Source organism: Eschrichtius robustus, chromosome 4 (genome assembly GCF_028021215.1).
Source record: "Eschrichtius robustus isolate mEscRob2 chromosome 4, mEscRob2.pri, whole genome shotgun sequence".
NCBI lineage: Eukaryota > Metazoa > Chordata > Mammalia > Artiodactyla > Eschrichtiidae > Eschrichtius > Eschrichtius robustus.
Window position 1 is genome coordinate 152262202 of NC_090827.1, and position 24745 is coordinate 152286946.

A 24745-nucleotide genomic window follows, 5' to 3' on the forward strand; every position below is an offset into this window, starting at 1 on the left:
CTGGGAGACTAGAGCAGCGGGAGGGGACCAGCCCGGAGCTGGGGAGGAGGCAGGGGGTCGGCAGCAGCTCACTGCCCAGGCACGGAGGAGGGGAGACTCGGCCCTAGCCGTGGGCCCAGCGTCGCCTGGGCAGGATGGCGGGCACCCCGACCGGCGGGTCAGGCAGAGCCTGGGCTTGTTTCCTGAAGCGCTGGGAACCAGCGGCTCGGGCTCGCCCCTCCTGCCGACCTTCCGACATACCGTGCAGGGGGCTTCGCTAAAATCGCACCGGCTCTTTTCAAGATGCTCCAGAACCTCCGGGCCAGGGGCAACCCAACCCCTGCCTGCTGGTTGAGTGAGTCAGAGCCTCAGTTTCCTCATCCAGAGAGCGAGGCCACGGGTGCACACCCAGGGTGGACGGTTCCCTGCAGGCAACTGGCCCTAGCCCACCTCCCCACCAAGGCCACCCAGGGGACCCCAGAATGTGGGACGGGAGAAACACGGGCCCTGCACTGAGGGCTGGGGGGCCCCCCCCGGGCCAGATGTGCAGGACGCTGGCTGGCCAGGGAGGCGCATGCAGGTGAGTGGGGAAGAGTCCTTCGGTTCAGGGCACTGATGGCAGGACCTGGGGACCCTCAGGCCTCAGCCCCCGAGCCTAAGGCCTGGTGATGGGGCTCCTGAGAGCTCCCCCATCCATCCTATAAACAGGCACATGCTCACGCACAGATGCAAACACAGGAAGAAACACCAGCTTAGAGGAAAGGATGAACATTTTCTTGTTTAACAAAATAAATTAAATATACGAAGCTTCAGCTCAAACTCTATATAAAGTTACAGAGGCCTGGGGCCGCCACGGGTAGTGGGGTGATGGATGCCCGGTCCCGAGGTGGACATCCAGCGTGGTTCCAAAAGGCCAGGTGGGTCCTGGGCCTCAGGAGAGGCCGAGTCTCTGTGGCCCAGCCCTCCTTTCATCATTATTAATATTATTATCTTAATTTCTTAAATATAAATATCAAGGGCCCCTTCTCTCTGGCAGTGGGACGGGAGGCACCCCCAGCCAGCTCCGGCCTCTCAGGATGGGGCCTAGGACTGCTCCGCCCGACCCCCCTGCCCAGGGCACTGGTGGACTCCTGGACACCCAGGACAGGTGGTGGCAAAAATAGCCTGGGCAGGGACACAGGCGGGCAGGCGTAGGGAAGGGGGTCGGAGTTTTTGGTTTGCAAAGCCAGGGTGCCTCTCAGATCTCCTGCCAGGCCAGGGTGGGGGGGGTGACCATGGCCCCCATGAAATCCTTATCACGGGGCCAAGGGATTCCTTCATGAGCTAGCCCATCGCTACATGCGCACTGCAGAGTTACGATACAGACCTTCCTGAAGGCTTCTTAGTCTGAATGTGTGTGTGTGTGTGTGTGTGTGTGTGTGTGTGTAGTTGTGTGTGTCCAGAGGTATGTCATGCATGTGTGTGCGTCCAGGTGTGTGTGTGTCTCACGTGGGGCGCCTCTCACCGCAGTCCATCCTCCTCTGTGGCCCCTGCCCCAAGCCTGCCCGGCTGGCCGGGCCCCCACAAGCCCACCCTGAGGCACCCTAGCACTGGTAGTGGATATGTTGATGCTGGTGGACCTTGCCCTCCACGTGCGAGTGCGTGTGTGAGTGCGTGTGCGTGTCCGTGTAGAGTTTGGGGTAAAGCTTGGGGCCGGGGGCTGAGCCCGGGCCCAGCAGGTGCTGGGGGGCCGCCGGGGGCCCGAGTTCCTCACACAGCCCCACACCGGGGCCGGCACCGAGGGTGGGGGGTGCCGGCAGGTCCTTGTCCCCGCCGCGGTCGCGGGCCGTCGCGGGCGGGCGATGTGCAGGCACCGGAGGGGCGGGCGCGGGGGCGCATGGCTTCTTCTTGGCCTGGCAGAGCCACAGGAGCACGGTGCCCAGGATGAACACGGCGCCGGCTGGGATGCCGATGACCACGGGCCACGGCAGGCTGGTGGTCGAGGACGAGGGGCCCACGGGCGGCCCTGGCGGCTTCGGGTCTGCGGGAGAAACCGAGGAGGGGGCGGGGAGGGGAGCGTCACGTGTGGGCGGGGCCCGGGTGGGGTGGGGTGGGGCGGGGCCCGGGTGGGGTGGGGTGGGGTGGGGTGGGGTGGGGTGGGGTGGGGCGGGGCCCGGGTGGGGTGGGGTGGGGCCGGGGTGGGGTGGGGTGGGGTGGGGTGGGGTGGGGCGGGGCGGGGCCCGGGTGGGGTGGGGTGGGGTGGGGTGGGGTGGGGTGGGGTGGGGTGGGGCGGGGCCCACGCACCGGGCAGCACGGTCAGGAAGGCGCTGCGAAAGCTGTAGCCCATGGTGTTGGCGCCCAGGCAGATGTACATGCCCGCGTCGTCCTGGCGCGCGCGTGTGATGAGCAGCTTGTTGAGGTAGGAGCCGTCGGGCCGCGACCACACGTCACCCGTGGGCAGCACCACGAACTTCTGGCCGCCCACGTCGATGGTGGAGTTGTAGCGGCCCTCGGCGCCATACTCCACGCGCTTCAGCCACTGGATCACCGGCTTCACGTCGCTGCGCACTTTGCACTGGAAGGATGTCGTGCCTCCGAAGTCCACCGTCGTGTTCACGGGGTGCGTGCCCGTGAGGACGGGCTTGGAGCGCGTCCGCTCTGCGCAGGGACATGCGTTGGGCACAGCCCCCGGGCGCAAGCCCACCCCCACCCCTGGCCCCGGCACTCACGAATCACGTCCACCTTGTAGGTGGCGTTGATGGCGCCCGCGCGGTTCGACACGCGGCACGTGTACTTGCCGCTGTCCTCGGGGCGCAGGTTCTTCAGGCTCAGGGTCCACTTCTTCTTCCTGTGCTCACCAGCCTCCGGGCGCGTCAAGGCCTGGTCATCCTTCATCCACATGATGTCGGGCCGTGGGTGCCCACTGGCCACGCACTTCAGCCGCACGGAGCTGCCCACGGGCCGCGCAATCACCCGGCGCCTCATCTTGGAGGGCTGCGTGAAGCGGGGCCGGGCTGCGCGGGGTGGGGGGGAGCGGGCGGGGCACAGAAGTCAGCGGGCACTGGGGTGGAGGCACAGCCCCACCCCCCGACCAAGATGGTGACGTCTCTCCCCGTGCTCACCCCATTGCTTGCCGGCTGGGTCTTCCTGGCCCCCGGAAGAGCCGTCGTGCCCCGGGCTCTCCCTTCCTGGACTGGTGTCGTCTGCAGAGGGGAGGGTGCATGAGAGGGGCCTCGGCAGCCCCTGTAAGACCCCAGGACTGGCTCCCAGGCCCCAGCCTCAGGCCCAGCTGGGAAAGTTCTAGAAACGCCAGCAGGAGGCCATGGGTGCACACCCACATCTCAGAATCCCAGAGACAGCTGGGCAGAAGCCGCCCACCCGGCCCACTCCCTGGGTGCAGGTGACCCCGACAGGCGTGGGTGGGACGGAGATCTGGCTCCCCCACCCTGGCTCCGGGGGGTCTGCAGGGCCTGGGGGAGGTGGGGACCAGGCCCAGCCGGCAGCTGCAGTAACCCTAGCCCACATCAAGGGGCCGAGGGCTAGGAGAGCTGACATGGCTCGCATACCGCCTGGCCATCCTCCCCTTTGAAAGGACGCTGGGGGGACACCCACAGGACTCCCATTCCACAGCCCAGAGAAGGCCTGTGAGGCCTGAGGGGGGGCGGCGTGCCGAGGAATGCCCCCCCTCCCAGTGACAGCCGCGCCTCCACGGCCCAGGACCAAGGCCAGGCGCTCAGACCCCACCCCGGAACCCAGCGGAGGGGCGCGTGGGTCAGGCTCTTCCTTTGTGCTGCCAGGGAGCCTGCCCCGAGGGACCCGCCCGGGAGCCCGTGGGGGAGGGCCAGGCGCCAGCGCCCGGTACCAGCGAGTGGAGGGCGTGTTGCTGGGGGGCGCCGCCCGGTCCCCAAGCCGGGGCCCCAGAGGCAGAGGAGAACAGAAGGCCCTTCCTTCCCAGCGGCCCCTCTGAACTCCGAAACCCGAGCCTCAAAGTCATGGCCGACGCCAAGGCTGCCGGCCCGCCTGCCCCGCCAGGCTGCCCTTCAGGGGGACCATCACCTGGGGCCCCCATACCCACCCCTGCCGCCCCCCCCCCAGCCAGCCCTGGCCCCCAGGTCAGCAGAACTTTGGGGGAGAAGGGGTCGGGAGGAAGGGGAACCCCAAGGTGAGGCCTGCGGGGGCGGGGCCCAGCCTGGGGCTGGTGTCCCGGGCTCAGAGGCGGGGAGCCGGACGGGTCTGGTGCTGGGGGCCGTGGGCCGAGCTCACGCAGGGTGAGGGGTGGGCACACAGGGAAGGTCTGCCTGCCCGCCCGAGCTGACTAGGCACGCACGGCAGGCCCCGCCCTGGCACGGCCAGCACTGACCCATCACGACGAGGGTGTAGTTGACGCTCAGGCTGCCGAAGCCGTTCGTAGCCTTGCACACGTAGGCGCCAGCGTCCCCCCGCTCCACCTCCTTCACCTTCAGCCCCTGGGGCAGCACGCGGAAGCGGCTCCAGCCGCCGTGGATCGTCCGGCCGTCCTTGGTCCACATGGTCAGTGGCGGCGGGTCCCCCTCCACGGGGCACTGCAGCCGCACAGTGCGGCCCAGCCGGGCCACCTGCCGCGGGACTACCCTGTCCGCCATCCTCGGGGGGCCTGTGGGGGTCAGAGGGCTCGGTCAGGGAGGAGGGGACCGGCAGGCGGTCGGTCAGGGCCAAGGCAGGCGTGGGCACTGGGAGCCGGGGGAGGGCTGTCCCTGCCGGGTCCCCACCCCAGGACTCCACCCAGATACACCTACCCAGCTCCCAGACCACAGGAGGCGGCGTTCACCCAGGGCCCACCGCGCTCCCGCACGGGAGCCAGGATGCAGGGGTGGGGGTGGGGGTGGGGGTGGGAGGGGGGAGGAGCGGCTCGCCCAGGAGGCACGTCCACAGGCGAGCGAGGGCGGCCCCCACCACCTCCCTGCAGGCACCCCGTTTGTGTGTGTGTGTGCACGTGTGAGCGTCCCTGCATCTGGTGGCCCACGTCTGTGCCTGTGTGTGCATGGGCTGCATCAAACCGGGTCTGTCTGCCTGGACAAGAGCCTCCCTGCTGCCAGGCAGGCCACACCCGGTCACCAAGGCCCTGGTCAGAGGGCAAGCAGCTGGGCATCCCAGCCCTGGGTGACCACTGTCTGCCGTGGGAGAAGCCTGAGTCCTGGGCTGAGGCCATGACGCCCTTCACCGGCGGGAAGAAACCCATCCCTGTCCGCGCCGGTCCGGGTCCACCCAGCCTCACTTTCTCTGGAGTCAAGTCCAGGGAGAAGGGGGATGACCAGGCCTAGAGGGCAGCAAGAGACGGGTCAGCTGGGAAGGACGCTGCGGACATCAGAAGGCTGTGGCGCGATCTCCTGGTGGACCCTCAGTCCCCTCCCTGCTGCGCCGCCACGCCTGACGCCCTGAGCTGGGGCTGGTCTGCGGCCCCTGCACCACAGGAAGACCACGAGGGGTGGAGGGCTCTTACGTGGTCACCCACCCACGGTCCCTCCAGACCAGGAGAGGCAGCCACGGGCACCCAGCTGCCCTTCCCAGGGGCTTGGCTGGGCCCGGCTCCCAGGACTCCGCCCACCAGCCACTGGAAGGGGCACCCACCCCGCACGGCAGCCACTCCAGGCCGTGAAGGCCAGGTCCCGAGCCCTGGCCACACGGAGGTGCCGGAGGCACGGCTGCTCTGAGATGCTATCGCTACAGGGCCTGAGAGCGGCATGTGTTTTTAATAACCAGCTGGTGTTTCTTCAACATGCAATTGCCAGCTGGTTCTGCTGCCGCTTTGCAACCAAAGTGCTCCTGTGGGTCCCCCAGAGACTGTAGCTCCCAGGGACTCTCACAGAGCACGGGCCCCCGTCGCCTCTGCCTGGGGTGCGCAGGGAGCGTAGGGGGCCATCCCCATTTGGATGGAGGGAGCTGACAGCCCAGGGCTCACCTTCTCTGGGGCCCCAGGTGGGGAGGGGGTCCCGAGTCTCTGATTCCAGGGGACTGGGGTGTGAGAGACACGGAGACACTGGGCACCTTCCCTCTACAGCCTCCCCCCTCCACATCCTGCCCCATTCGGGTGGCCCCACCCCCTCCATGCAGCCCCTGGACGGTGGGCCGTGCCAGAGGTGCCAGCCAGCCAGCCAGCCCTCTGGCTTCCCCTGATACCCGCCTCTCCCTAATCACTCACTTGTCTCCAGGGCCCCCCAGGCACCTACCCAGCTCACAGTGGGAGAGGCTTCAGGGCCCCCAGACAAGTGGACCTTCTGAGGCCCCCCAGGCCGCCCAGGGTCCGGGCCTCATTCCCAGGCAGACCCTGTCCACCACCTGTCACTGCCTGAAATTCCACCATTCACAGGGGCCTCCCAGGCTGCAGGACAAAAGGGCACCCCCCAGCCCTTCCCAGGCTGACACCTGGGTGCAAGGATCACACACACACAAGCACAGGCACACGGACCCACACATGTCCACACAGACACACACAATGGCCCGGAAGGCATGTGGGGAGGACGGTGCCCGCACGAGGAACAGCACCCCTCCCTGCTGGGGCTTTGCCTGTCCCAGCGGCATCGCGGGGGCACCACTGGGGGCTGGTTCAACACCCCCGACCCCCGAAGGAGCCCGCCTCAGTGGCAGAGAAAGCGCCAGCCTGACAGTGAGGCCCCTCCCTCTCCCCACCCGCCAGAGGAGACCTTGTTGGGGGGCACCTACTGGGCGGCAGGGACGCCACCCTCGGTCCTGCGGAGTGGAGGGACAGAGCCAAGTGACCGCCAGATGGGCCGGAAGTGTGGCCCCATGGGCCGGCCTGTGAGCAGTGAGGGGGACAAGACAGCGCCCGTCCAGAGGCCCCGGCTGGAGCCAGCCTTATCCTAAAGCAAACAGCCCCCCTCCCCTCTGTGGCCAGCCTCACCCCTCCCCACCCCCACCTGGGCTCCGGGGGACCCAGACACGAGGCCGGGGCCCTGCCCCCCACCCCGGCCTCTGCAGAGACCCCCCAGCAGGCTCACCAGCGGGAGGCCTGGCCCCCCAGATTCCTGGGAATTTTGGCCGCCAGCACGGCTGCTGCAGCTCTATATTTAGCCTGGGAAACACAAGCCCTGTTGTTCCACCTGGACAAGGCCTCCCACCCCTCAGCCACGGGGAAACTGAGGCCTGAGCTGGAGACCCGCAGGCCCCTGGAGGGCATGTGGGTGGGGGCAGCTGACGCAGCCTTAGCGCCTTCCCCGTGAGCACCTCCTCCAGGAAGCCCCAACCCTGCACCCACCCGCAGTCGCAGCCCTAGGAAGCCGCGGGCACAGGCAGGAGGCACACGGCGCAGGCAGGGCAGACGCGGGGCAAAGGCAGGCTGGGGCAGGGTCTCACCCCAAGATGGGGGGCTGAACGTAACGGGCAGGGAAGGTGTCGCCCCTTCCTCTCCTCCATCCTCCTTCACCCTCAGCTGTGAAAACATGATCAGGAATGGGGGTACTGGGGGGGATGGGGGGCAGCCGCTCCGAGGGCCCCACAAACCCAGCTTGGATTCCCAGCCGCCATCCAGAGCTGCTGTCACACACAGACCCTGTCACACCGACCCCCAGATGCACACCCCAACAGTGGATGCAGACTCCCCCACACACACACCCCACCTCTGAGCATTCCAGACGCCCAGGCCCACAGCCCCTCCCCCTGCCTGGCCAGGAGCACCGCTTTCCCCTGTTTAGTGTAACAAGACCCGGCTGCAACCCCAGCTGATACCCCTCCTGCCCCAGGGCCCAGGGAGGCAAAGGTGCTGGCAGGGACAGAGAAGGGACCCCCAGCTGTGGCCCACTCCATGCCCACCACCCCGTACCCCCAAGCCGTCTCCACAGGCCCTCGGGGCCGCCCCAAAGCTCAGCACCCCACACCTCACTGCCCCGCGGCCTCTGCCCAGCCTGGCGCACCTTCCCGACACCCTCTCCTCCCTCCCCGCCCCCAGGTGCACGGTGGCCTGCCCTGGCCATTGCATCTGGACCCACGCTCCCGCTCTGTTCACGGTCTGTCAGGGGCTTGGCCGTGGCAGGGGTGAGAGGGGTCCCAAGCATCGGGCTCCACCCCCTCCCCACCGCCCAGGGTGTTCTGTGGGACCTGGCTTGCCGACCCCCAAGCTCCCTTCAAGAGGGGCCGGGCCAGACATCGCCCCTCTTCCAGGGCCCGTGTGCCAGAGACCAGCAGGGACCACAGAGGCCCCGGTGGTCTCAGCCGTCGCCCCGTGAAGCCGCAAACCCAGGTGAGGATGAGGGTGCATGAAGCACCGGCCGGCTCATCCGGGCAGCTCCGTCCCCCGCAAGCCCTGCGAAGCCCCAGAAATTTCCAGCCTGGAAGGAATTCTCTGGCAGGGGGCGGGGGAGGTGGGGGGGGCGTCGGGCTAACCAGCGTGGGCCTGGCTGCGGGGTGAGGGCGGCCGGCCAGAAGCCACCGTCCCGCTGTGCAGGGCCAGCTCAGTAAGCGGCGTGGGGAGGGGCGCTGGGCCCTGGCTGGGGGGCCGGGAGGGGGCAGGCACCTGGCACCAGGCAGGGCAGGTAGGCACTCTCTGGGGGGTGCGGGCGCCCAAGGTGGTCCTCACAGTGAGGACCGGGCACCGCGGGTGAGCTGGGAAGGCTGTAGGGCCAGCACCCTCCCCAAGAAGGCGAGGCCTGGGGGGGAAGGACAGGAACGCCCCAGGGCGGGGGCACAGGTGAGGACCACCCCAGGGCTGCCACGAGGGGGGCAGGCTCAGCACACGTGCACACCCGCACTCGCACACAGGCTCCCGGTCACCAGCCGGCCCAGGGCGGCCCCCGGGGGCTGGACCCACGGGACCTGTGGCGGAACTGGTAGGACCCGCAGGACAGGTGGTTGCCCCAGAAACCAGGCCATTCTGGGCGTGGCAAAGGGACGGCCTGACCCACCGAGCAAGCCGGCTGCCCAGCCGCGCACCGGGGGGCGGGCAGACCGGGGGCCTCCGGGTCTGTCCTCTTCTCTGGAAGCCCCCAGATGGACCTTCAGTGGACCCCCAGCTTCAGGGCTCCTCCGCCTCACCCTCACCATCCCCAGGACCGACACGGGAGGCCCGGCGCATCACCCTGACGGTGCCACTGCCCTGGGGGGGACCCATGTGAACTGCCAACAGGGGGCAGTGACCGCAAAGCACCCGGGCCCTCACCAAGGGACTCAGCTGAACACCGGGCAGCCCCCGACGGGTGTCCAGATCTCACCAGGCCCACCAGACTCAACGCGGACCCACCCCGCCATCCACCCCCACCTCACACACATCACTTGACCCAGACCCGCTCCCAGCTGCCAAAGGACCGAGAAGGCCCTTGTCCAGTGGGGCCTCCCACACCTGCCGGCACTGGACCCAGAGCACAGGGTAATGCGCCGCGGGGCCCAGACCACCCCAGGGGGCCCCGATCCAGGTACCGGAGTCACCTCGGAGGTGAGACGAGGACATTTTCCTGAGCCTGGAGCCCCTGGGCGTTTAAGCAGAACCTCGAGGGGGAGGGCGATGGCTATGGCAGCAGAAGACCCAGCCCACGCAGCAGCCCGGCCTGCACAGCCCCAGGCCAGAGCCCCTCCCCCCACCCATACCTGCTCCACGGCAGCCCATGCCCACGGCGGGCTTCTTGAGGCGAGGACTGAGGCCATGGGGCCTGAGCAGGCCAGCCCGGGCTAGGCGCCCCCAGGCCCCCGGAGGCCACGGGGCAGGCCACCTGGCCCTCAAGGCGCACATGCTGTGTCGGGCTGAGCTCCAGAGTCAGCCCCACTGTCCCCGCCGCAACCCGGACAGGCTGCTGCACGAGTGCAGAGGGCAGCCCGGAAGCCACTGGCAGTGGCCCCAGACCAGGAGAGCGCGCTCCGCAGGCCCCGGCTCCTCCGGGGCTCAGGACCGTGGGAGCCAGAGGGGGTCCCTCCTCCCCGCCTGCTGCCCCAGGCCCCTTTATTCACTCCTCAGCCACTCAACAGCGCACAGCTTGTGTAAATCTCTCATGAAATAAACTCCCCGGCAGGAAGAAAAGCAACTGTGTTTCCTGCCAAGATGGGAAACCCTGGATTTCAGCAGCCCTTAGGCTGGAGCAACTCCTGCAGTGCTTCAGGGACAGCTCCTAGGAACCCCACCCTGGGCCAGATCTCCTCAAGGGGGCCAGTCTGTGCTGGATGGGGGGTAGGCACCTACCCCACCCCCTGCCTGCCTCCAGGCCCTGCCCCCAGCCACTCAGTGGGGGCACAGGGTGTGGATGGAGGCCCCAGGACTCCTCGCCGGAGCCAGGAAGGCTGGCCACGATGTCCTGTTGGAAAAGCCCCCAGGACACCCCCTCAGCTGACCAGCCTCTCGGCCCAGCCCTTCCCCACTACACCAAGGCGCCCGTGTCCATTGGATGTCCACTCTGGCCCCGGTGAGCTGCCCACCTCTGCCCACAACATCCCCCCAGCTGGAGGTCTGTCCTTGCCTACCCTGACCGGCCCCCACCTCTCCTTCCAGGCCCCAGGGTGACACCCATGCCTCTGCGCCCCACCACCCTCCAGTGGACCCCGGGCTGCGACCCCACCTGAGGTAGCCCAGGACAGCGGCCCCTGCTCTCCTGGGGCCCGGAGAGAAGCCAGGCTGGGCTTGACCAGGAGCACCTGGTGGCCACCACTAGGAAGAGCGGGTGGCGGGCAAGGCAGGGTGGGGCCACGCTGGCGATAGTGTCCGTGGGGTCTGGGGACGGTGGCATGGGCACGCCTTCCTTCCACATGCTGACCTGCTGACGGAGGCCGTCACCTGGACGCACCAGGGCTGCAGTCACCAGGCGAGGCACAGCATGGGGCAAAGGAGGCCAACGTGGATGGCCACACAGCGGGTAGGCGGCCACAGCCCGCCTCCCCCAGCACGTCAGTGAGCCTGAGCCGCCCAGGTGATCGGAGGCTGAGGCTGCAGCTGGGGAAAACCAACACGTCCCCCGTTAGGGCTGCGGAGCCGGGCCGGAGCCGGAGGCCCACTGATCCCCCCACGATGGAGACAGAGCCTGCGGGCGGCCCAGGCTCAGCCTGGCCCAGCCAAAGGCCACTTTGTTCAGCTCCCTCCTCCCCCCAGAGGGGACAGTGATTTATTTTCCCTTCCAGGAGTGGGGCCCAAGGCAAGACGTAAATGGGGCCGCTGGCCCACATCCCCACCTCGCAGAGCCTGGGCCGGGCTCCCACAAGTCCACCTCAGCCCTGGCCGCACACTGGACAGCACCGCCTGCAGGGACCTAGAGGGGAGGAGGAGGCCCCCTGCAGCCTGGCCAGAGGCCGAGGTCAGCCAACGCACATGCACACGCCACAGCCGCCCTGACGGCCACATGCTTCCCCAACAACTCACACGCTCCAGCAGACCCTTCCCACCACAGCCCCAAGGCAGGGCAGCCCCAAGTCCTCGCTGTCCCACAGGAGGTAGGGCACCCGGGCACGCCGGCCAGGTCCAGGGGACAGGGAGGGACCTCCAGGGCTGGCTACTCAGAGACCATCCACTGCACCATCCTCAGAGAAGTTCACACGTGGCACTTCTCAGAAAACCCTGAAATGACTTCTTCCAAAGTAATTTGTAAGAGGTATTTCATTCGGAACCTCTCAGAGCTCTCACTGTGAGAAATAAAATGGAAATGAAGAAAGCCAAATTCTTTTTTCAAACTTGAAAAAAAAAAAAAAAACAGTTTAAGACAAACCCACCAAGATTGTGAAACTTTGGGAAAAGGGGAACTTTAAAAATATGATTGGAGTCTAGAAATGTACCGATTCCAGAAATTGTGACACCACGGGGAAAACGGCTTTCAAAAAACCACCCGAACTCTCTCTGCGCTGGTTTGTCAGCCTAAAGAAGGTCCGCGCTCAGCCTGTTCACTCGCCAAGTGGGAAGGGCCTGAAACGACTCTGCCCTCCAGTCGAGGCCTGGCGGAGAAGCCAGCACAATTCAGGAAGAGCACTGCCCCCCGCACCCCCAAAACCACAGAGGCCCTTGCCCTTGGAAAGGGGCTCCCACCTCCCTACTGCCGCCAGGGCCCGCACCATGGAGCCCGAGGCCTCAGCCAAGGGGCACAGGGCAGGGTGTGGTCCCTCTGGGACCCCTTGGCGCCGAGGCAGGCCCTACTGCCCACTGCCATCCACGGCCCGCTGCCACCGGCCACTCCACCTCAGGCTCCAGCCAATGACCAGGCCAGGCCAGTGGCCTCCAGAGCCTCCCTGGCCGAGTGGCCAGAGGACAGGCAGGTGCGTGGATGGGGGAGAACAAGCAGATAAAAGAGCAATCAGAGTCCAGGCCACTGGCCACTGGCGGAGGGGGGGCCCTGCTGGGCATGACCTGAGTGTCCGCAGTACCCTGGCCACTGCCCGTCCTGGCCACGCCTGGGCAGCCCCCACCCTCAAGCCAGCCAGCCAGTCCCTGGCGGGGCAGGCGGGGCGGGGGGGGTGGGTGGGTACCGTGGCATGAGGCCCACCTGGGCCGCCGCCCGCCACCCCACACCCGAACGTGGCCATATAAGGCCGGGTTGGTCTCAGTGCGCCCGCTGGGCGGCAGCGGCGGCGGGGGAGGGGTGCGAAGCCGCAGAGGGCTGGTAGACAGGGCAAGGACGATCCTGAGTGGTCAACACGCCCAAAGGGCTGGCCTGGCCGCAGGTCCCGCCTAGCTGAGAAAGGCCAGCACTGAGCATGGCGGTGGGAGTCTGCGGGCACGCATCACCCATCAGCCAAGGACGCCCCTTGCTGGGGCTGGTTGCAGGGGCAGGGGTCCCTCCGGAGGCATCTGGGCCTGCCCGCTTGCACAGCAGGTGTGTGAGCCCACGTCCAGGCCCTGGTGTGGTGCACGCCGAGAGACGCAGTGTGTAGCCAGGAGTAGGTGGTCTCAGGGTCTGCCTTAAGACAGGCCCCTACCCTCCACCGTGCAGTGACCCCATGCACTGGGCACTCAGTCTCCCAGCCCCCACCCTGTACCTTCCTAGAGATGGGCAGGCGTAGGGAACAGGGCTGGGTCATTAGTCCCAGAGGCCAAGAATGTCCCCACTGTCCCCACACCCAACCCTGGCCACCAGGGGGGTCTCTGCAGGTTCCCAGGGGCCTAATTGGGTCCAATGTGGCCAAACAGCCCATCACGCAAGAATCCACCGTGAGCAGCTGCCCGCAACTGCAGGGATGTGTGTGTGGATGTGTGCGTGTGTCCTGAGGGGAACTGGGGCCAGAGCCCACCCTGCCAGCAAGCGTGGGGCCCCACGGATGAGCTGGGGGTGCCCTGAGGGTGAGGGGCAACCCTGTGGGAGAGCCGGAGGGACCTCATGGGTGAGATGAGGGGTGCCCCACAGGTAGCTGGGGAGCCACGTGGGTGAGAGGGGCCCGCGGGTGAGCTGGAGGGTCCCATGGGTGCACTGGGGCGCCCCGCGGGTGAAGGGCGGGCAGAGCGGGGCCAGCAGGGGCGGGGCGCAGGCACGCGCGCCAGGCGGGCACTGTGGCAGGGTTCAGGGCCGGAGGGAAAGGGGCGGCGCTGGCGGAGGCCGGGGCGCCGGGCTGGGCGCCAGCACTCACCTCGGGCGGCGGTGGCCGGCGGGAGGGCCCCCAGCAGCAGCAGCGGCAGCAGCAGCACCAACGCGGGGCTCGGCGTCATCTCGGCCAGTGCGGACCTGGGGTGCATTCAGAGGCCGGTCACTGCGTGGGGGTGGGGGTCGCCCCGCCCCCCGCCTTGGGCCCCGGAGCCGCCCGCACCCCAGCCCTGGATCGCGGGGACCGGGGTGCGGGCCGCCCCGCCTTCCCTGCCGCGCTCCGGGCGGAGGAAGCGGCGGCGGGGGAACCGTGGTTATCAAAGGCAGACAAAGGGTTTACACTAATTACCGACCTCCCCCGCCCCCCCCTCCAAACACCGTCTGGATTCCTGGCTCTTGTAACTCGGGCCCTGCCCGCGGGACACACAACACCGGCGGCCCCGCAGATAATCGCCTGCGCCATTAGCGGACAAATTTGCGTTGGGGGGGGGGGCCCACGTGGGGTTCAGGGGCGGGGGCGGGGCACTGGCAGGACCTCGGGCCAGGCGGGAGCGGCGGCGGCGCGTGCCGGTGCCGGTGGCTCCCCACCGCAGAGCGGGAACCCGGACGCTCTCAGCCCGGGCCCCCGCCCCCAGCTCTGGCCCCGGCCCCCGGCCCTCCCGAGTCGGCCCGCCCAGTCTGCCCCGGGGATCGCGGGCGCGCGGAGGGGCTCACCTCGGCGGAGCTCGCGGGCGGCGGGGCTCAGGGCCGGGCCCGCGGTGCGCGCTGCGCGGTCATCGCCGCCCCGGGCGCCGCACCCCGCCGCCCCGCGCCCCCGGGCCCGGCCTCGGGACGGGGCGGCGCTACCTGGGCGCGGGCGGCTCGGGTCGGGGCCGGGGCGGGGGCCGGGGGCTGGGGCCGGGGGCGGGGCGGGCGGCGGCGTCGGTCCGGGGGCCGGGGCCGGGGTCCCGGGGCGGCGGGGCGAGGGGCCCGGGGCACCGCGCCGCGAGGCGTCCTTCCCTGCGGGGCTTTGTCAACTCTCCCGGAGCGAGCGCCGAGCCCGCCGCGCGCCCCGCCCCGACACAACTTCCTGCCAATCGGCGCGCCGAGGCCGCCGCGTCCCGCCCCCTTGTCCCGCCCATCTCCCCGCCCCTCTCCCCGCCCCGCGCCCGAACTTTCCGCCAATCGGCGTGCGCGCCCGCCCCGCCCGCCTGGCTCCCCGCCTTAACCCTCGCGGTGCGGGCGGCCCGCGGGCGGGTCGGCTCCCCGGGGCACGGCCCCGCCCCGCCCCGGTCGGCCCCTGGCCCCGCCCCCGCCCCCGCACGGCCCGCCCCTAGCCCCGCCCCCAGCCTGTTCCCACCCACCCCAGCCAGGTCCAACACACCGCGCCCCCTCACGGCCATCTGCCTAGCCCCGCCCAGGCCCAGCCCAGCTTTGCGCACCTCCAGGTCCCGCGGCGCCCACCTCGCAGCTGCACCCGTTGGCGCCCGTGTCTGAGCACACAACTTCAGGCCACCAACACCCCGCGCACCTCCAGAGCTGGCCCTGATCGAGCCCCAGCTGGGCCGTCAGGGCCCCGAGGTCTGAGCCCCCGGGTGTCGTTGGGAGCGGAGGGGAGATCCAAGACCCCGCTCTGGCCCCAAGAGACTCCAGGGAGGGCCAAGTCGCAGGTGATGTGGGGTACTGAGGTCCTGTGCAGATGAAGAAACGCAGGCACAGAGAAGTCAGGTAATTTACCCAAGATTTCCCAGGCAGCATTTCCCAGGCATGCCCAGGACTGGAAGCGCGCGCTGCGGAGTCCAGCTCTCCCGCGGATCTCCCTCCACGCTGCCCCACTGCCCTTCCCTTCCCTGTTCAGCAACGTGCACACACTGGCTCCCGTGCCTCCCCTATTTCCATCCATCAGGGTCTCCCCGAGCAACCCCCGTCCTCTCTGGCCTGAATCAGTGGGTCAGGCTCCCCTGGCTTCCCCTCCACTGTCACATCTCTGGAACGGAGAATCACTTAAAACACAGCCTTGACACGTCTCTGGCTCCCCAGTGCCCTCAACACAAACCCCACCACCCTTGAGGCCCTGGATGCCTGGGTCCTGTCCAGCTCCCACCCCCACCCCCTGCAGCCCTCCCTCCATCCCCTCTGGACCTTTGCCCATGCTATTCCCTCGGGAGCCCTGCCTGGGACAGCCTCTGTCCTCTCAGGAGCTCCCTCTCCCAGGAAGCCTTCCAGCGAACACTGGAACTGGAGAGGCCTTGCAGGTCCGAATCTCCAGGGCAGAGGAGAGCTGGGTGAGGGGGTGTGAGCCATCAGGGTTTGGGGCCCGGTGAGACCCAGGCTGCGCACCTCTTCCAAGCCAGTGAGAAGGCGGTTCCCAAATCCTGTCTCTGGGCCAGGGTGGGCACCTCGTGGGAGGGTGGTGGTGAGCCAGGCCCGCCCCCCATCCTGCCTGCACGCGGGGTGAAGGCCCAGACGTTGACAGACCCGAGTAGCCCTCCTGCGCTTGGAGTCAGGCCCCGCAGCGAGAAGGAAGCCAGGAGGGCGGGTTCAGTGCCCACCTAAGGACGGTGCCAGCGGCGCTGGGGGTCACAGACAGGTGCTCTGGGACAAAACGGGCATGTGGGGGAAGAGGTCCGGGGCTAGTGGCGGGCTGCGCGGGCAGGGTTATGAGGAGACGCCAGCGGGGCGTGAAGAGCTGCGACAGGTGGGCGGCTGCCAGGGGCAGCGGTGCGAAAGGTGGCTCTGAAGCTGGGGGGTCGGAAACAGGAAGCGGGCCGAGGGCGAGGCGGCCCCGCGCCGGTGGGCGGGATGAGGTGGGCCGTGGGGAGGGGTCTCCGCCAGGTGAGCAGCGCCAGGTGCGGGCGGCAGTCCCTGCTGGCGGGCGAGGGGCCGTGGCCTGGTGTGCGCGTGGGAAGGGGCGCGTCCCGGGCGGGGCTCACCTCCCTGAGCGGGGACGCGCTGCCCCCTGGCGGAGGCTCGGAGCGTGGCGGCCCCGGAGGCCGCCCGGCTCCCCACTCTCCCTCCCTGGGACCCGCGGCCGCCTCTCCGCGCAGGACGCGGCGCTCCCCACGCCGGCGCCAGGCCAGCCTGAGCGCATCTCCAAAGCCGCCTCCTCCACGAAACCCTCCCACCAGCGGGCTCCCACTTCCCCTTCATGACAATGGGCCCGGAATACGGAACCGGTTCAAATACTGTCCTTTTAACCTCCCGGTCTCAATCCTCCCGTCTGCGATCAGACCCCATGGAATTATCCTGGGGATTGCAAGAGTTTCTGTCTCCCACCTGCCGGACACAGCGAGCCCCAAGAAGTATTTATCTGCTCTTCATGCAATCGTCAGTCAACCACGAGAAGCTGAGCCCTGGCTCTGTGCGAGACCGGGACGGGTGAGGGTGGGCAAGGAGGGCGTGTCCGCAGCCCTGAGAGAGAAGGCATCTTAGTAGCAGGTGTAGGGACTGAGAGAAACGCCTCTAATGATGGGAAGCGCTTGCCAGGGAATTAAAGCCCCTGACATACAGGCTTCTGCTCCAGATGAAATGACAGAGACCAGAGTTACATGCTCTCCGCATGTTAAAAAATAAGAGAATTCAGAGATAAATACGTGTGAAAAGCAGCAGCCAAGACATCACGCAACAGGAGACATCGTGCAACAGGAGACGGCAAACAAATGAAGGGAGACTTAAATAGTCCCTGCTCCCTCCCTGCAGTTTCCAGGGCGCAGTGCAGGCAGTGGGGACCCAGCCCAGAGGGAGGGGGAGTCCCGGGAGGGCAAGACGGCTGGGGTTCACAGGGCAGAGTCCTGGAGAGGAGAGAGCTGTGCAGACAGGTAGCCCCAGAGGCCCACAGAGGGTCACCCTCGAGGCTTCAGCGGAGTACAGATCAGTCCAGAAGTGAAAAGGAACCATCCAAGGCTGGGGAAAAACCGCCCAGAAGGATGGGAGCCCACGGGGCAGGAACACAGTGCCTGCATTCAACAGCCAGAGCTGAGAACCTAGTAATTCAAGCGGTGTCGGTTAGAGTAGAAAGAAGGGTCTTGCCTCAGTAGAAGGGAAAAATCAACTCTAAACTAAATGCATTTCTGGTCCTGCCCAGCAAAGCTTAAAAACAAGACCTAAAGGATCACACAGTTTCCAAGTCACTTAACTGTGTCCCAGAAACAAATGCAAGAATATTTATAGGAATACAAAACTATCCAGCACCCAACAAGGTAGAACACACAATGTTTGACATCCAACCAAAAATTATTAGGCATGAAAAGAAGCAGAGAATGATAGCCTGTACTGAGGGGAGAAAAATAATAAAAAAGAACCCAGAAATGACAAAAACAATAGAATTAGCGGACAAGAACATCATGCACACTTCCTGTGACTATATTGCACGTGCGCAAGATGCCAGCGGCAAGGCTAAGTATGTTCAGTAGAGACATGGAAGATTTTTCTAAAGCCTCAAACTGAACTCCAGGGAGGAGAATCAAAATGTCAGATAAAGAATACACTGAACAGGATGAAGAGGACACTGTGAAAGAAAAGGTTGTGAACTTGAAGGCAGAGCTATAGAAACTATGCAAATGAAACATGGAGAGAAAAATGACTGACGAAAATGAACAAAGCATCTGTGAGTTGGGGGACAGCTGCAGGTAGTGAAATACACCTGGAACTGGAGCCTGAAGGGAGAGGACACAGAGCTGGAAAAGAAAGAATATTTTAAGAAAAAGTGGCCAGAATTTTTCAAAATGTAGTGAAAAACATAAACCCACAGTTCCCAGAAGCTCAACAAGACGTAAGCACAAGAAACATGAAGAAAACTACCCCAAGGGCCATCCTCCTCAAAACGCTGAAGACCAGTTATAAAGAGAATAGCTTAAAAGCACCCAGAGAAAAAAGGCACGTTTTTATACAGGAACAAAGAAAACGATGATCGGTTGATGTCTTGAATGAAAACAATGCACCTAAGAAGACAGAGGAGCAATATCTTTAACATGCGAGAAAAGGAAACCCACCAACCTGCACTCTTTACCAGCAAAAGCGTCTTCCAAAAGCAAAGGTGAAACAGGGCTTTTTCAGACGTAAGAAGTCGGAAGAATCAGTCACTGGCAGATCCGTACTACCAGAAACGTGAAAGGACATCCTCCAAGTAGAAGGAAGATGGGACCAGGGGGAAACCAGAAGCCACACGGAGAAGTGAAGGGCCCCAGAAAGGCAGACTATGTGAGTCGCTGTAAGGAATGCTTTTGTAATGATTTAAATTTCTTTAAAAGATAATCAATCATCTGCTTACAGCAGAAATAACAACAATGTACTGTGTGATCTCTACCACATGAGAAGTTAAAACGTATGACCACAGGAGTACAAAGGCTGGGAGGGGAAAATCAGAAATGGTGTTTTAAGGTTCCCTTCCTACATATGAGATGGTATGATCTCACTCAACAGTGGACATTGACAAGTTAAAAAAATGTATAGTATAAATCCCAATGCAACCACTAAAATAACCGAACAAAGAATTACAGCTAAGAAGGCAACAAAAGAGGCAAATGGGGTAATTTTAAAAAATAATAATCCAAAAAAAAGGGCAGGAAAAAAGGAGAAAAGAACAGATGAGATGAATAAAAGATAAATAGCAAGATGGTAGATTTAAACCCAATCATATCAATACTCACATTAAATGTAAATGATTGAAACATCCCAATAAAAGGCAGAGGTTACCAGATTGGGTTAAAAAAAAAAAAAAAGCAAGATTCAACTATATGCTGCCCACACAGAGCACACTTCAAATATAGACACAAATTGGTTAAAAGTAAAGCGGTGGGAAAAGATAAATTGGCTAACACTCGGCAAAATAACTGAGTGGCTGATGTATTAATATTAAAGTAAAGTTCAGAGCAAGAATATGACCAGAGAAAAATTGGGCCATTTCATAATGACAAAGTTCTAAAATCATCAAAAGGACGTAACAGTCTAAATGTGCATGTACCTGATGGCACATGGTAAGAATCCATGAAGCAAAAGCCGATTAGGAGAAATGGGCAAATCCACAATTATACTCAGAGATTTCAACACTCTTCTCCCAAATGTGATTCAACAAGTAGACAGAAAATCATCAGGAATATAGAAGACTTGAACACTATCACCTAACTTGGCCTGATTGATATTTACAGAACAGTCAAACATTTCCTGAGCCACAGGTGGCAATATTTTTTAAATAATTCAAGTCATTCAAAGAATGTTGTCTGACCACATTGGAATTATACTAGAAATCACTAACAAAAGATATCTGGGAAATCCTCAAATATTTGCAAACCAATAATCCACTTCTTTTTAAAAATATTTTATTTATTTATTTTGGCTGTGCTGGGTCTTTGTTGCAGCACGCGGGATCTTTCGTTGCAGCATGCAGACTCTTAGTTGCGGCGTGTGGGATCTAGTTCCCTGACCAGGGATCGAACCCAGACCCCCTGCATTGGGAGTGCAGAGTCTTAGCCACTGGACCACTAGAGAAGTCCCAGTAATCCACTTCTTAATTTCCCATACATTGAAGAAGAAACCAAAGGAAAATTAAGAACTATTTTGAACTGAATGGAAATGAAAAGAGAACATATCAAAAACCGTGGAACACAGTTAAAGCAGTACTTAGAAATGTATGGCACTAAGCACCTAATTAGAGAAGACAGGGCTCAGATCAATGACCTCAGTTTCCTTCCAAAGGAACTAGAAAACATGAGAAAAGGTGAAACCCCAAGTAAGCAGAAGAAGCAAACAGGAAAGATCACATTAGAAATCAATGAAATAGAAAACAAAACAGAAAGAAAAAAAAAGAGAAAATTAATGAAACCAAAAGCTGGTTCTTTGAGAAGATCAATAAAATCCATAAATCTTTTTTATACATGGATCTGGAAAAAAAAAGAGAAAAGACACAGATTATCAGTATTAGGAACAAGAGACGCAATGTTACTACAGATTCTACACACATTAGAAGAAGAATAGGACCAGAATTTGAAAAGATACATGTTCACTGCAGCACTATTTACAATACCCAAGACATGGAAACAACCTAAATGTCCATCAACAGAGGAATAGATAAAGAAGATGTGGTACATATACACAATGGAATATTACTCAGCCATTAAAAAGAATGAAATAAGGCCATTTGCAGCAACATGGGTGAACCTAGAGATTGTCATACTGAGTGAAGTAAGTCAGACAGAAAGACAAATATCATATGATATCGCTTATATGTGGAATCTAAAAAAAGGCTACAAATGAACTCATCTACAAAACAGAAATAGAGTTACAGATGTAGAAAATAAACCCCTTACCGGGGGGAGGGGGGGGGCGGTAAGGAGGAGAAGGATAAATTGGAAGATTGGGATTGACACATACACACTACTGTATATAAAATAGATAACTAATAAGGACCTACTGTAGAGCACAGGGAACTCTACTCAGTACTCTGTAATGGCCTATATGGGAAAAGAATCTAAAAAAGAGTGGATATATGTATATGTATAACAGATTCACTTTGCTGTATACCTGAAATTAAGAACATTGTATATCAACTATACCCCAATAATTTTTTTTTTAAAAAGAAGAAGAATAGGGAATATTGTGAATAAATTTATGCCAATACATTTGACACCTTAGAAGAACTGGATAAATTCATTGTAAAACAAAAACTACCAAAGCTCACTCTAGGAGAAGTAGAAAACCTGAACGTACTTATTAAATAATTTGAATTTTTAGTTAAAAACCTTCCCACAGAGAAAACACCAGGCCCAGGGAGGGTGGTGGTGGTGTGATGAATTGGGAGACTGGGATTGACATAGATACACTAATATGTATAAAATAGATAACTAATAAGAATCTGCTGTATAAAAAATAAATAAACAAAATTCAAAAAAAAAAGGATATGCCACTCTCATAAAATGAGTGGGGGGCATTTCCTCTTTCTCTGCTTTGTAAAACAATTTGAATAAGATTGAAAATATCTGTTCCTTCAGTGTTTGGTAGAACTTACCCAAGGAATCATTTGAGGTTGGATTTTTTTGTGGGTATATTTATGTATGTATGTGCCTGTGCGCATGTGTGCTTATGTGTGAATAAATTTTAAACTATTAATTCATTTTCTTTACTGATTAAAAAAAAAAGAAAACACCAGGCCCAGATGGCTTCACTGAGAAATTCTACAAAACATTTAAGGAGGAAATAACACCCATTCTACGCAAACACTCCCAGCAAAGGGAAGAGAAGGGGCTACCTCTTGACTCATTCCATGATGCCAAATCCAGAATGACAAGAACAGAAACCTACAGAACAGTGTCGGTCATGAACACAGATGCAAAACACCTTAAGTTTTGGTTAATCAAATCCAACAAAAAAAGGATAATACATCATGATCAGGTGGGGTTTATCCCAGGGATGCAAAGTTGGTTTAACATTTGAAAATCAATCAACATAACTTACCGTATCAACAGAAAGAAAAAACATATGATTATCTCAGTAGATGCAGAAAGAGCACTGGACAGAATCCAACACCCATTCCTGATGTTAAAAAAAAAAAAACTCTCGGCAAACTGGCAAAGAAAAGGACGTCCTCCACCTGAGAAAAGGCATCTACAAAAACATTACAGCTAACATCACACTTAATTGTTAAAGAATGACGCTCACCCCTTAAATTAGAACCAGACCTGGGGTTTGCTCTCTCCCTGCTAGTCAACATCGTGCTGGAGGGTCAAGCCAGTTCAGACTGGAAAGAAGTAAAATGCCCCTGATTTGTAAATGACAAGATCATCTATGTGGACAATTCTCTGGACTCTACAAGAAAAAGAGTCACCAAAATGAACAGTATTAGTGCACTTAGCAAGGTGGCGAGACACCACCAGTACACGACATACGGGCGCGCTGCAAGCAACAAGTTTCCAAAGAGCCAAGCACACATGTAATCGAGTCACATGACGTAGCGTCCCACTCGCAGGTATTTACCCAACAGAAAAGGAGGTACATGTCCACACAAATTTGCACACAAATGTTCACAGCGGCTTTATTTGTAACAGCCCCGAACTGGGAACTACCCAAATGTCCGTCAGCAAGTGACAGGGCAAACCGTTCTAGGTCCACACAATGGGACGTGATCAGCCATAAAAAGCCGTGAACCATCCGTCGACACAACAACGCAGGTGTTGGCAACAACGCAGGTGAGTCTGAAGGTAACTGTGCTGGTGGAAAAGGCGTGCGAACTGTGTGATGGCGTCTGTACCACATTCTAGAAAGAGCCAGTGGGTCTACAGTGACCGAGGCAGACGTGGGGCTGCCTGGGTGGGGGCTGGGAGGGGCCGTGAGACGACCTCTGGGGGTGATGGGAACAGCCACTGTCTAGATTGTGGTCAGAGTATCATGGACAGAAACAGGTCAAAACGTATCAAATCATATGCTCTAAAGAGTGTCAATTATGTCTCAATAAAGTTGTTATTTAAAAAAACAAACCAATCAGGTTGATCTACTAGACAGACAGACAGACGAGAGGCCTGTGTGGAGGGACCGGGGAGGCCGCTGAGGTGATAGGCTCGGCCTCGGCTGCTGAGCGAACACACGAAGCGTGAACAGGGGTGACATCACTTTAGACTTTAAAATGCACGAAAGACCTCTCTTTGGTTTCGCCTTCTCTCCTGGGGCCTCGCTGGAGCCTCCCCACGCACGGGGTTGGCCACTCCTGCACCTGTGCTGGGACCACTGTGGGAGGGACCCCCACCTCCCCGAGGGACCCTGGGGGTGCTGCTGGTGACTCTCGGCCACAGACACCGTGGGGATGGGCGGCCTCGAGCCGGGCAAGTGCGGCAGAGGAAGAGGCTGGTTGCTATGGCGACAGCCGTGCTTCTAAAGACTGGGTGTCCCTCCTTCTCCCTTGAAAGGGAAGAGGCAGGACTGAGAGCCAGGGGCACGCGGGGACAGGGCCCTCCTGACGGCTCCTGCGGCCACAGGGCCGGTTCTTCGTGCTGCTGCCGGACCGAAGGCTGAAGCCGCCGGGGCCCTGGTCTGCTCAGGAGCAGCAATTTGCGAGGGAGGGACATGGGGACAGATGGGCAGGACAGCCACACGGCCCCCGTGTACAGCCTGTCCACGTGTGCACGCGGGCTGTTCCTCTGCCCGCACAGCCTGTCGGACACCTTCTGGGAAGAGGGAGCCCCAACCTCGAGGATCGGCCGGCAGGAGCCTGGTAAGCGCCCGGCAGCGTGCCGCAGCCACTGGGCCGCGGGGCTGGCGCTGGCCCCTGGGACCATCAGCACACAGGTGGTTGGAAATGCGGTCTCAGGCCCCATCCCAGACAGACTAGAGTCAGACCCACGTCTTAACAAGACCCCAGGTGACTCACACGTGCAAGTGTTTGCAGCCATGGGCCCTCGGGGGACTTGGCAAACACGAGATGGCCGATTACACGCAGGGTCTCGAGAAATGAAACAGGTGGGCAGCTTCTGAAGCGCTGCTTGAGGCACATATAGGCAGAAAATTGTAGGTCCGTTGGCAGGTCTCTGAAGCCCCTTGTCATAGGTGAGGCTAGGGCCTCATGTGCAGGACCCAGAGCCCTGGATGGAGGGGAGGCTAGTCCCCCTGACAAAGAACTGCCTACGGCCCCAGTTACGTAAGGGGCCCCTGCGGCCCCCTCAGTGACTGCCCTATGGAGGGGATTCCTGGATGACGGCTCTGAAGCGAGGCCGTTCCTCACGCACCGGAAAGCCGCCATCGCTGGTCACATGGGGCATGGGCCTGAGTCTGTGAGCCCACGGGTTTGCAGAGCCTTCCTGTAGGTGTTTCCATCTCCGCAGAATGTAGAGTGGGCCATTCATACTCAGCGAGCAGCCACAGCCCCACACTGGCCCGCGGCTGCTGCACGGGGGGCTATCGTGGAAGCCCCCAGGCCTGCCCTCCGCGCGAAACCAAAAATAACACCATGTGTCTGGGGACTAGGTCCAACATCAGGAACTGGGGAGATGTGAGGGTGGGGATTCCTTCTCTGTTCTCCATATCACTTGCCAGATGGGTGCTGAGTGACAGATGATCACAGCATAACCCAGGGCAACACCAACCAGCTGAGGTCTGGATGTGTACCTTTACTGGACAAAATCACACAGTCCAGGGCGCCAGTATGCAGCACAGCTGGCTTTTCTATCCCCCTCGAAGAAGGAGACCAGCAGGCTCCCACACATGGCAGGCACGGCAGCACACCTTCAGAGTCTGCCTGATGGCACCAACGCTCCCACCATCTTAACACGGTCCAGGGATCTTGGTTCCCTTGATGACATTATGCCGATTAGACAGGGCGGCCAAGAGATGACAAGCGCCCTAGAGGCCTCGGTAAA

General features: G+C 61.1%; 1 protein-coding gene across 1 annotated transcript; it reads right to left on the reverse strand.

Moving 5' to 3' along the window:
- Positions 1–742: 742 nt before the first annotated feature.
- On the reverse strand, positions 743–14176 carry FGFRL1 (fibroblast growth factor receptor like 1). Its single transcript, XM_068543611.1, has 7 exons — positions 14142–14176; positions 13474–13568; positions 4319–4591; positions 3081–3161; positions 2688–2972; positions 2263–2616; positions 743–1999 (listed from the first exon to the last, which is right to left on the reverse strand). Exons 2-7 carry the CDS (start codon positions 13550–13552, stop codon positions 1563–1565), a joined length of 1509 nt encoding a protein of 502 aa, XP_068399712.1. The 5' UTR covers positions 13553–13568; positions 14142–14176; the 3' UTR covers positions 743–1562.
- Between the last annotated feature and the right edge of the window lie 10569 nt (positions 14177–24745).

What these genes read in the sequence shown, in the direction of transcription:
- FGFRL1 (XM_068543611.1), bottom strand. Translation starts at nt 13,552, where the DNA reads ATGACGCCGAGCCCCGCGTTGGTGCTGCTGCTGCCGCTGCTGCTGCTG. An exon ending in CTACACCCTCGTCGTGATGG is followed by an intron (nt 3,162 to 4,318) that starts GTCAGTGCTGGC and finishes TCCCCTCTGCAG; the next exon opens with ACGACACCAGTCCAGGAAGG. An exon ending in CTACAAGGTGGACGTGATTC is followed by an intron (nt 2,617 to 2,687) that starts GTGAGTGCCGGG and finishes GTCCCTGCGCAG; the next exon opens with AGCGGACGCGCTCCAAGCCC.